Source organism: Nerophis ophidion, linkage group LG16 (assembly GCF_033978795.1).
Source record: "Nerophis ophidion isolate RoL-2023_Sa linkage group LG16, RoL_Noph_v1.0, whole genome shotgun sequence".
NCBI lineage: Eukaryota > Metazoa > Chordata > Actinopteri > Syngnathiformes > Syngnathidae > Nerophis > Nerophis ophidion.
Genome location: NC_084626.1, coordinates 12,827,841 through 12,840,889, shown reverse-complemented (window position 1 = coordinate 12,840,889; position 13,049 = coordinate 12,827,841). Strand labels below are relative to the sequence as shown.

The window sequence follows — 13,049 nt, the reverse complement described above, 5'->3', positions numbered from 1 at the left end:
AATATATTTTACTCCCAATGTGCGTAGGAGCCAGAGTACGGCCCTAGCCGCCCAGAGAGCCCAACCCAAACAGCAGGTGTGGCGCCCAGGGAACCAGGGACCACCGGTATGGCGTCACATTAGTGCCAAAAATCCAAGCGCATAAAAACTGTTATCGCGCGCTGATTCTCCACTTCGTGCGCCTGCGCGACACCCTTTTGCACGCGTGCGGCGCCTTTTTGCGTGCACGATGTGTCTTTGAGCGTGTGCGCGGCGCCTTTTTGCGTGCGCGCGGTGCCAATGTGCGCGCACGCCGTCTTCGTTTTGGCACTTTGTGGGCGGTTATTGTTACACAGCCCCTCCTTTCTGATTGATCAGGCGAAAATCGCTCAGGGCCAATCAGAAGTATAGCAGGGCGGGTCATCGTCAATATGTATCAAAATAATACAGCTCTTGTCGACAAACAAATTCTAAAAAGTCCAAATTTAGTGGAGTTGTGGAAAATGCCAATTGAATTTTATCTAAAAGTCTTTGAAGAAGGTAATGTCTCATCTGATGAGAGAACATCACATAGTTAATGAAGTTTTAAGATATCTCTATTTTCATACACATACAACCAGTCCACACATGTCAGTCAATGATGGAAATTATATTTTCAAATATGTTTTCTTTCCTCACTTGTCTGTTTTAAAAAATATTTTTCTTTATTTAATATTTGTAAATGGAAATATTGAATGTATGCCACAAAGTGGGACTATTAATTTTCTTTCCTCCTTTCGATTTGTTATAAATGTCAGAGTATTGTATGTATATGTATATTTAAATAGTACATGTACCATTGACATCAATAAAATGATTGGAAACAGCTGTCCGAGGTAAGATGGAGAAACATGGAGTGTTTATTCATATCTATGATGAAAGGTCCGTGGCAGTTCCATGGGATTAAAAAGAAAGGAAATCACGTTTTCTTGGGGCTATCATGGCTGAACAAGTAAGTCTTTAATACCATTATCTCTCAGATTTAATTTGCCTAATGTATGGAGCTAGCTTTTTTTTTTTTTTTTTTAAATACATATTTTTAACTCTGCCATCTCTACTGATCTGGGCTGTTATATCTAATTGTCCATAGTTTGAGTTGTTTGCAGACACCTAAATACTTTTTAAAGTAATATTAAAACCATATCCATTAATTGTAGTGATAACCTGTCATTCATTATTCTACTAAAATAGTAATTGCAATCATAACATTAATAATTAGGCCCATATGCTAATCATGTGGTGCTGATGTGAAGTACGCATAGATAAGTGGGTTCAGGTAGACTCTGGTGTAAACTTAAAGTAGATAGAGGAAAGAAAATTAATAGTCCAACATTGTGGCATACATTCAACATTTACATATACAAGTATTAAATAAATATATATATTTTTTTAAAACAGACAAGTGAGGAAAGAAAACATATTTGAAAATATAATTTCCATAATTGACTGACATGTGTGGACTGGTTGTATGTGTATGAAAAGAGAGATATTGATCTTGACACAAGCAAATTCTAAAAGTCTTTGAAGAAGGTAATGTCTCATCTGTTGAGAGAATATCACATAGTTAATGAAGTGTCAAAATCAATATGTTATGATTGCAATTACTATTTTAGTAGAATATTGAATGACAGGTTATCACTACAATTAATGATTATGGTTTTAATATTACTATAAAAAGCAGAGGTGGGTAGTAACGCGCTACATTTACTCCGTTACATCTACTTGAGTAACTTTTGGGATAAATTGTACTCCTAAGAGTAGTTTTTATGCAACATACTTTTACTTTTACTTGAGTATATTTATAGAGAAGAAACGCTACTTTTACTCCGCTCCATTTATCTGCAATCAGGTCGCTACTCACAACTTTTTTTTTTATCGATCTGTTAATGCACGCTTTGTTTGTTTTGATTTTGTCAGACACGCATTCAAAGTAGGAACTACGCATGCTTGTGTTTCACCAATCACATGCAGTCACTGGTGACGTTTGACCAATCAAACAGAGCCAGGTAGTCACGTGACCGTCACACGTAGAACCCGACATGTTGATAAACTTATTGGGGCGTTACCATTTAGTGGTCAACTGGACGGAATATGTACTGTACTGTGCAATCTACTAATAAAAGTTTCAATCAATCAACCAATCAATCAAAAGTGTAAAGGAAAAAAGACACTTTTTATTTCAACCGTACTTCCCGTCAAAAGCCTAAAGACTGATCGCACAGTTCCTGTCTTCAAAAAAAAGTGCCGCTCCATCACGCCTGCGCTAACAAAATAAGAGTCTCCGAAAGCCAGCGCAAACAAACAAGCAAGCTACGGAGTTTGCCGCCAATGTATTTCTTGTAAAGTTTATAAAAACGAATATGGAAGCTGGACAAATAAGATGCCAAAAACCAACGACTTTCATGATGTATTAGACAGGAAGGAGGAACTTCTTTTCTCCTCCATTTGAAAACAGGGACGTTATCAGCACTATACTGTCTGATTCCAATCAATGCAAGTCATCAGAATCAGGTAATACACCAACTTATATTCTTGTCTTCATGAAAGATAGGAATCTTTATGTTAAACATGCATGTATATTCATTAAAACACCTTTAACATGTAAACAAAAACGGCAAAATAAATAAATATAAATTATATACTGTATATATATATATATATATATATATATATATATATATATATATATATATATATATATATATATGATATGTGTGTATGTATATGTATATATATGATATGTGATATGTATATGTATATATGAGGTAGATCACCTCGACTTGGTCATTTATTAAGTAATTGATTAACGTTGAAAAACTTATTGAGGTGTTACCATTTAGTGGTCAATTGTACGGAATATGTACTGTACTGCAATCTACTAATACAAGTTTCAATCAATCAATCAATCAATCAATCAATGCCTACTGAGCCTATGGTGCTGCTAAGTTATTGTGGCTCAATTTGCCTTAATTTTTTTTATGTTAATGTATTATTATTTAATATATAATATTGTTTTAGTTGCTTAAGAGATATTCCTGGCTCTGAATTTGCTCATTGCTATTTTTATGTTTTTGTGCATTATTTGTTGCCGTAATCATTAAACGAACAGGTTACTCATCAGTTACTCAGTACTTGAGTAGTTTTTTCACAACATACTTTTTACTTTTACTCAAGTAAATATTTGGGTGACTACTCCTTACTTTTACTTGAGTAATAAATCTCTAAAGTAACAGTACTCTTACTTGAGTACAATTTCTGGCTACTCTACCCACGTCTGATAAAAAGTATTTACGTTTCTGCAAACAACTCAAACTATGGAAAATTAGATATCAGCCCAGACCAGTACAGATGGCAGAGTTAAAAATATGTATTTAAAAAAACAAAAAAAAAGCTAGCTCCATACATTAGGCAAATTAAATCTGAGAGATAATAGTGTAAGACTTACTTGTTCAGCCATGATAGCCCAATGAAAACCTGACATTTATAACAATTCAAACCGTTTGGAAATGAGTTGAAAATTGAGCAAGTTATGGTTATTTAAATAGTACATGTTTCTTGACAACTATGTACTGGGCGTGGCCAGCTGCCTGAGGTAAGATGGCCGCCACGTTGCCATTGACTGACAGCGCTCAGAGCCAATCAGAAAGAACGGGCCGTCCAACCATTCCCACCCCCAAAGTGCCAAAACAAACATGATAGCGCGAGGAGAGGTGCCAGACCGAGACGGAGCGCGCACATATAGGCACCGCACGCGCAAAGTGTCACCGCGCGCGCGCGCAAAAGGGTGTCGCACACGCGCGCAAAGTGAAGAATCAGTTTTTATGCCCTTGGATTTTTGGCAATAATGTGACGCCATACACCGGCCCCACACGGCCAGTCCGGCCAGCGATGGGAACCCCAGAGCCCGGCCCACCGTGCCGCCCGGAAGAGCCAGCAGCAGGCCGCAGACAGACGCTCCCGGCAGAGGACAGGGCACGAGAGAAGCAGCGGACGGCCAGACCCCAAGCCAGCGAGAGACAACCCCACACACGGGCAGAAAGATGGGACGCCCCGCCCGGGGGGGCCCAGAGACTCCCCGTACCCGGACGGGAAGACCGCCCCCGCCCCACCAGCACCCGGGCCCCTACGACCCCACCCCCACCCCCGGGGAGCACGGCGCGGTCCACACCAGGCCACCCCACCCAAGTCGGCCGCCACAGGACCACCCAGCGCAGGGCCGTGGGAACCACCCACCCCACCCGCAGGGACCCCTACAATGGAGATGGAACAACCAGCAACCGCCCTGTCGAAGTCCCACCCCTGAGGGAGGGGGAAAAAAAAAAAGCAGAGTGACGTTCTGATGACATCGAAGCAGGAGGATGAGAATAACGCAGCCTCGGGGATTTGAGTAGTGTGACCACGCACATGTCTCAAAAACCCACATCTTCTTATCCTGCCCGCCTGGAGGAGAGACATGCAAGCATCGCAATGGATGCGTGGGATGCCGGGTCGCTGCGGCTTCCGAGGTGAAGTGCAGCGACTAGCTGAGTTTTGATGACAAAATTTACGAGAGGAAAAGATAAAAAAAGAGCTTTGTGAAGAGTCGAGAAAGACAGTGCGCAAACAGCCTCCTGAGTGGCAACATCACAACCTGAGGCAGTTGTATGGCTAACAGAGGCATCATTGCAGTGACGCTGATCCAACATAGTTAACCAAAAACAAACATAAAAGTGGGTTAGAGGTGAGAAAAACAATATTACATACAGCATATTACTCACTGTTTGAGACTCGTCCAAACCCAGGTGCGGTTGTGCAGCAGGTTGTTGATAAGCCGCAGGATGCAGCTGACCTGTGGTTTGCTGATGCGTGGCGTCTTGCGTGTACTGCTCACGCGAGGCCTGTGCCAGGGCTTGCTGGTGGGGTCCTTGCTGCGCTAAAGGCTCAGGAGGACTGTAGACCGCCTGTGCCGCCGGGCATGCCAGCTCAGGCAGGGACTGGTAGCAGCCATTTTGCTGTTTGCTGAGATTGTCCGACTGCACGGTGGAACTCGCTCCGCTGTCCGCTGTAGGAGAACATGGTGAAGTTGGTAAGTCATCACAGGAAGGGCAGAGAGTGGACAAGGACAGAGGAGGACACATGCTGGCTGTTTATATTAGTGATGGGTAAATGACACCTCAGTGAGTGTATTGCACAGTCAGTAGCAGTACTGATACTCTGTTGCTGTTTCATAATGATCATCGGCTGGATTAAAAAAAAACATTTCACCCGCAAATAGAATTAATTGTTAGCAAATTTTTTGCTATGTTTTTTCACAGAAAGAAATGTGAAACACGCAACTCTGGTCAATGAGCCAAATAGTACCCAAGAAAACAAGAACAATATTCCTTCTGGTATTTGAGATTGCGGTGATACTTTTATGAATTTTAACTTTATTTTCTGTTGTTTTTTATTCAACTTTTATTAAAGTTTTATTGATTCATTATTTGGCGCTGAATGAACATAATGACCCCACGATCAGAAAAGTGTTATTTTTTGTAGTACTATTTAGATCAGGAGGGTCCAAACTTTTTTCATCAAAAAGCTAAAGCACGCAGAAGCCAATCTTATATTTTATTATGTAAAAGAAAATGCCAAAAAACAGACATGATATATATTTGTGTTCGCCTAGTTTTACTATAGTAGGCGACAAAGCATATTATTATTAGTTTTAATAACAGGCATAATTATTATTATTATATAATTTCAGCTTTTTCCTCAATACAGTACAACTTTTTGTTGATTTTTTTACTCGTCTTTTAATTTGATTTCATTTGGACAATGTGCTGCGGGTGAACAAAATGCAAATTGTGGGTTGCATATGGCGCACTGGGCCACACTTTGGACACACCTGACTTACAATAATGATGGAGACAAAAACGGATATGGAACACGTCACGCCACTTTTCCGACATCATTTAGTACAAGCTGTAGAAATAAGCACTTCCTGATAAACACAGTTTGGTGCTTCAAAGTCACATGACACAGCAGGTGAATCTGTCCATGTTTTTTTTTTTAAGTTATACATACTGTACATTGAGGGACACAGTATCTTATGTTCTCAGTGTTTTATAAGGCGGTATGGTGTGACCCATCACTAGTTCATATCATGATGCTACATTAAAGTGAAACATTCTTACATGTGGTGGACAATGTGACTGGGACACTGCAAATCAAAAGCTGCTGCTCCGTCTCCTGGTCTTCATAGTCAGTGGTGGCTAACGTTGTCCCCTGCGGTCGAGAAGTACCGGGCACCTGAAGGAGGTTCTGCTGCGTCTTCTTCGCAGACGCCTCGCCGTTTCCCGATGAGGCGGTGCGCTCCCGCCTCCATTTGATCAGAGCCACGCGGTCCCTGATCGACTTGCCAACAATCTTGACGTCGCAATCCAGGAAGAAGCCGGACTCCACCTGCACGAACGCAAAAGAGACAATGTTAGCTAGGAAATACAAAACACGCTCAGGATTGGTAAATGTACGGAATTCAAATAAGACTGTATACATAATAGCCAAAACTAATTAATTGGACCAAAACTACAAAAAATAATCAGTCTGGAGCCGCAAAAAATCAAATGCCTTATATAGGTCTTATAGTGAAAGAAACACATAGAATACAATAGAATAGACTAGAATAGAAAGTACTTTACTGATCCCTGGGGGAAATTCATCACCACAGTTCACTCACAAAAAAAACATAAACTTAGGTGTTTTTACAAGTGAATAATATAAATACAGTCTATTATACAGCATTATTTACATAATGCAAGTGTTTGTATTAACCGCATTAGCCTGCCATCAGACCGCCTGGGGCCCTGCTTTTCGGATGCCGCCAATCTCACCCTGCCCGCTCATATGAGTGGTGAACCCATGTTAGCTTTTCGGTCTTTGCGCAGCCAGGCCCCGTGTAGGAGGACACAATAGTTAACTGCTAACAGCGAGCTAACACTTCTGAATGTAAACAAATGCTGTGGGTGGGTCTCCCACATATTTGGTAATGCCATCAAGCCTTACCAAAGATGAATTATTTATTAGTTAATACTAATTTTTAGTTTTTTACTAAATTTATGTTTGTTACTATATCTAAAAATCTGCACTACAATTACTACATTTTCTTAAGGTGGGATAAATATCAATCAATCAAAGTTTATTTATATAGCCTTTAATCACAAATTGTCTCAAAGGGATGCACAAGCTACAACGACATCTTTGGCTCAGATCTCACATCAGGGCAAAAAAAACCTCAACCCAATGGGAACAACGACAAACCTTGAAGGGGACCCCCCGGGTGACTGGTGCAATGAATGCCGAGTGGATACAGTTAATAATGTAAGAGTCCAGTCCATAGTGGACCCAGCAATTAGTTTGTCCTATTCTATTCTACTACTAAGATACATTACAATCCAACAGATGGTGTGTAATAAGTAAAATATTTACAGTATAAACACTTCCAAAGGCAAGACTCGAGCAAAAACCTGAAATTAATAAATACTTGCAAATAAGACTCCGAAGTGTAAGAAAACAAGATGTAACAACTAAATAGTATACAGTTCAGTGACAGGCATTGATAACAAATACGCCAACTACTCTGTTCCATGATGATTAATTCAAAGGATGGAATCGAATGTCACAAAAATAATGTTGCATTATTCAAAGACACATACACTCACCCTCCACCTAAACTATCTACTTACAGGCGATGTCTCAAATGTGATGCCTTCTTTTGTCTTAGAGCTCATTTAGTGCTGAGGAGAGTGCAGAACATCATGCATGACCTTCACCACTCTGCCCATCAACTGTTCCACCTGCTGCCCTCAGGCAGAAGGTAGAGGTCCATCCACACAGGCCAAAACAACAGTCTGTATCATCAGGCTATAAGGCTGCTGAACATTACCCCCACCCACTACCCTTCCTTCTTTCCCCAACTCCATCTAACACCCTCTTATGGACAATAACCACATCCACCAACAATAGGTCTGAACTGGACTTTGCATTGCTGCACTCTTGTCATCATCTCCACGTATCTGTTACAATGTTCCAAAAGAATAATTGTTAATTGTTAATCTGTTAAACGTTTACATTCGGTTATTTATGGGGATATTGTGGTTTAGGAACATGTGGCACTTTTACATCAAACTATGCAGTGTTGATGCTCTTAACTTAATTTTGTTGATTCTTGTGACGATGACAATAAATTGAATTGAATTGTACAATGAAGTGTCACGCGAGTAAATGGAGCTAAGAACTCCTCCATACATACATGAAATACATAAATCCTGCCTCTCACTTGAAGAGCAGAAGTAGGAAGACACTTTGACAGCCAATTTAGACCCGGTAATGGAGTGAATGACACAAAAAGACGGTTGGTTCTATCCGCCTTTTTTTCACAAGGACTGTGAGTCATTCTTCATCTTCAATCCCCGTTTCCATATGAGTTTGGAAATTGTGTTAGATGTAAATACAAACGGAATACAATGATTTGGAAATCATTTTCAACCCATATTCAGTTGAATGCACAACAAAAAAAACGTATTTGATGTTCAAACTGATAAAACTTTTTTTGTTGCAAATAATCATTAACTTTAAAATTTGATGCCAGCAACACGTGACAAAGAAGTTGGGAAAGGTGGCAATGGATACTGATAAAGTTGAGGAATGCTCATCAAACACTTATTTGAAACATCCCACAGGTGTGCAGGCTAATTGGGAACAGGTTGGTGCCATGATTGGGTATGAAAACAGCTTCCCAAAAAATGCTCAGTCTTTCACAAGAAAGGATGGAGCAAAGTACACCCCTTTGTCCACAACTGCGTGAGCAAATAGTCAAACAGTTTAAGAATGACGTTTCTCAAAGAGCAATTGCAAGAAATTTTGGGATTTCAACATCTACGGTCCATAATATCATCAAAATATTCAGAGAATCTGGAGAAATCACTGCACATAAGCGGCATGGCCAGAAACCAACATTGAATGATCGTGACCTTCGACCCCTCAGACGGCACTGTATCAAAAACCGACATCAATCACGAAAGGATATCATGATTTGGAAATCATTTTCAACCCATATTCAGTTGAATGCACAACAAAAAAAACATATTTGATGTTCAAACTGATCAAACTTTTTTTGTTGCAAATAATCATTAACTTTAGAATTTGATGCCAGCAACACGTGACAAAGAAGTTGGGAAAGGTGGCAATAGATACTGATAAAGTTGAGGAATGCTCACCAAACACTTATTTGAAACATCCCACAGGTGTGCAGGCTAATTGGGAACAGGTTGGTGCCATGATTGGGTATGAAAACAGCTTCCCAAAAATTGCTCAGTCTTTCACAAGAAAGGATGGAGCAAAGTACACCCCTTTGTCCACAACTGCGTGAGCAAATAGTCAAACAGTTTAAGAATGACGTTTCTCAAAGTGCAATTGCAAGAAATTTTGGGATTTCAACATCTACGGTCCATAATATCATCAAAATGTTCAGAGAATCTGGAGAAATCACTGCACATAAGCGGCATGGCCGGAAACCAACATTGAATGAGCGTGACCTTCGATCCCTCAGACGGCACTGTATCAAAAACCGACATCAATCACGAAAGGATATCACCACATGGGCTCAGGAACACTTCAGAATACCACTGTCACTAAATACAGTCCGTCGCTAAATCTGTAAGTGCAAGTGAAAGCTCTACTATGCAAGGCGCAACATCCAGAAACTCCGCCGGCTTCTCTGGGCCCGAGATCATCTAAGATGGACTGATGCAAAGTGGAATAGTGTTCTGTGGTCTGACGAGTCCACATTTCAAATTGTTTTTGGAAATATTCGACATTGTGTCATCCGGACCAAAGGGGAAGTGAACCATCCAGACTGTTATCTACGCAAAGTTCAAAAGCCAGCATCTGTGATGGTATGGGGGTGCATTAGTGCCCAAGGCATGGGTAACTTACACATCTGTGAAGGCACCATTAATGCTGAAAGGTACATACAAGTTTTGAAACAACATATGCTGCCATCTAAGCGCCTTCATTTTCATGGATGCCCCTGCTTATTTCAGCAAGTCAATGCCAAGCCACATTCAGCATGTGTTACAACAGCGTGGCTTCGTAAAAAAAGAGTGTGGGTACTTTCCTGATCCGCCTGCAGTCCAGACCTGTCTCCCATCGAAAATGTGTGGCGCATTATGAAGCCTAAAATACGACAGCAGAGACCCCGGACTGTTGAACGACTGAAGCTCTACATAAAACAAGAATGGGAAAAAATTCAACTTTCAAAGCTTCGACAATTAGTTTCCTCAGTTCCCAAACGTTTATTGAGTGTTGATAAAAGAAAAAGTGATGTAACACAGTGGTGAACATGCCCTTTCCCAACTACTTTGGCACGTGTTGCAGCCATGAAATTCTAAGTTAATTATTATTTGCAAAAAAAAAATTAAGTTAATGAATTTAAACATCAAATATCTTGTCTTTGTAGTGCATTTAACTGAATATGGGTTGAAAAGGATTTGCAAATCATTGTATTCCGTTTATATTTACATCTAACACAATTTCCCAACTCATATGGAAACGGGGTTTGTAAATGGTAATATATGAACATCCTAGCAGTCAGCATCATAATGACAGCAGACCTTGTGCAGTAAGTAGTAGTTTATCATGATAATTAAAGATTCAATTATTTTTTTATTTACTTTCCCTAAATATCTAAAAGTATCCATATTCTCTCCAGGTCATATTATGCTCCTTCCAATGCTATTGTTTTTAGTTTTAGTTTGTATCCAATGACAATTTAGCTAGCTAATGTTGCCATGCTGTACGAAATCTGCCAGGGGCCTTCAGAATCAACAATGCGGGCATCCATGCACTGTAAGTGAAAGGGCACATACAGTTGATAGACAGTTGCGATAGCCAATCAGATCACTCGTTGTTGTCAGTACTACCTGGCCTAAGGTTGAACGTGACATTTACGCGCCCTGTGATTGGATACTCATCTGGACTGACTAAAAAACATGAACAATCATATTACAGTGTCAGTTAAGTATTAGCCCACATTTCATGTTTTGTTTGTAGACAGTTAGCCAGGCAGTGTAATAATAACTTGCATGAGATGCTGCATGTATCATGATCAATATAGAGAGTGATTTACTTAATGAACTGTTAGCTGTTGGGTCCAGCTGGGCAGGGATAATTTTTCGGGTTTATTTGGATAAGCACGGCTCGTTTCCTCGCTCTTTAAACTTTATTGTGTATCAAGTATTTGGCATTCAGATGAATATGGTAATATATGAACATGCAGCAGTTAGCGGATGAATTTGAGAACAAAGAATTGAGAGACAGTTGCGATACCCAATCAGATCAAAAGTGGTTGACTGTAGCCTATCCAAGTAGCCTGATGTTAACGAAACTGTGATTGGATACTCACTTGTCATTCCAAAGTGACTATCCAATCACAACTTTCAATTTAGCTGGAAGCGGGAAGTGTTGCGCTGTAGCCATACCGGTATAGCGGTTAAGGCGAACAAAATGTTGATTAGGTAGCAGATATATATTTGCAAGGCCATTTTTAAGAAGGATATTTAAAGACAAACTATCTTGTGAGACGATGTCGGCCAGCCACGGAAGCTAACTTAGTTGTTCTGGCGATGAAATGGGGAAACGCCCACCAACTACGAGGGGTACTACTGGCTTATACAGTGTCGAAAAGGTTCTATTAACTGTGAGTTCATATATTATATTTTTTCACTTTTAATATGTTTATTTGCAATTTCAATTTTGACAGTACCAAGCAAGATATGTTTTAATTGCTGATGCGTTTCAATTGTTTTTTAAATGTGCCACAAAATAACCCGTTTTGTACACTGTTGAAGTGATTAAATGCGTAGTAGGGCGTAAATGTGTTTCTGTATAGTATTTCTCCAGCAATGGTTATGTGGTGACATCAATTATGGTATTTTGAGAGGTAATCATTGAAGTCGGACATCAATGAAGGCCTGGGGGGAAACGCACGGCCCGCCACTGCGTGGAATACAGATATCCTCAAAGTGTTATAATTATGAACCAAATGGTGAATGACTTCTGATCAATGAGTTGCTGAGAGTCCTGCCTGCATCCCTGCAAAATTATTTTGTTTGGTTTGTACCAAATTTTGTTTTTGATTTGGCAAAACACCCAGAAGTTACCGTCAAGGTTTAGCACATGACATTCAGCTATGTTAGAAATTTTAAGTTAATAATAATTACTGGGGTTTGATAACGGCCCCACCATTTGATGTATTTGTCAGACTAGTAATAGTTTTGACACTTTTTCACCCTCTTGTATGCAGCAAGTGGAAGAGTTAGTTTCGAGAAACAAACAGTATGCTACATAACCGTGGAGCCGATTAATGGCAATTATAATAAAAATATGTTTACCATCTCCTGCGCCACAACTTCTGGCACCTCGTTCACCAGGTTGAACGTGAACTCAATGGCGCCCGTGTCCTTGTACTTCCCTTTCAGCTTTTTAGGATCCTCCACCCACAGCTTTAAAGCGATGGAGGACTTCTTGCCATCATCTTCTTCGTTGAGCTCCACCCTCACACCAGTGTCCTCTGCGAAGAAGGCGTGGTTCAGGAGGTCCTTGATGGAGTACCTGCAGCAGGTGAACCAAACAAAGGGTCACCGAGGCCGACGCAGGTGAGAGCGAACGCTACACAGCACACAAACGGACAAATACTGGCGCTGACGTCACAACACAGGAGCAGCAACACAACAGCTGAGTTGAAAGGTCAACGTCTACCTGCAGGCAACAAGCCCCGCCCGCTTACCTTTCCTCGCATCTGTGACAGATGCACTCGCCGATAATCTCCTTAATTTCCGGGTCGCTTACTTTGCTGTAGCTGGCAGGTTTCACGCCCTGGTGGAAATCAAAATATTATGAAAACTACAATAATAAGGAAACATTGATGAGTCATTGATCTGTCTTAAGCAAACATGAAAAACAATCTAATTGAGTTGATCCAATTTTTATCTAATTATTTGAGAATTACGGGC

The 13,049-nt window shown here is 40.4% G+C and overlaps 1 protein-coding gene across 4 annotated transcripts in view; it reads right to left on the bottom strand.

Moving 5' to 3' along the window:
- Nucleotides 1-13,049, bottom strand: part of wnk2 (WNK lysine deficient protein kinase 2) — a 139,976-nt gene that overhangs the window by 76,127 nt on the left and 50,800 nt on the right. For all 4 annotated transcript variants that reach the window (XM_061874297.1, XM_061874295.1, XM_061874298.1 and 1 more), the window contains exons 5-8: nucleotides 12,824-12,912; nucleotides 12,429-12,648; nucleotides 6,174-6,441; nucleotides 4,776-5,059 (exon numbers count right to left, since the gene is read on the bottom strand). In XM_061874297.1, coding sequence (XP_061730281.1) covers nucleotides 4,776-5,059; nucleotides 6,174-6,441; nucleotides 12,429-12,648; nucleotides 12,824-12,912 — 861 coding nt within the window. The remainder of the gene's footprint in view (nucleotides 1-4,775; nucleotides 5,060-6,173; nucleotides 6,442-12,428; nucleotides 12,649-12,823; nucleotides 12,913-13,049) is intronic.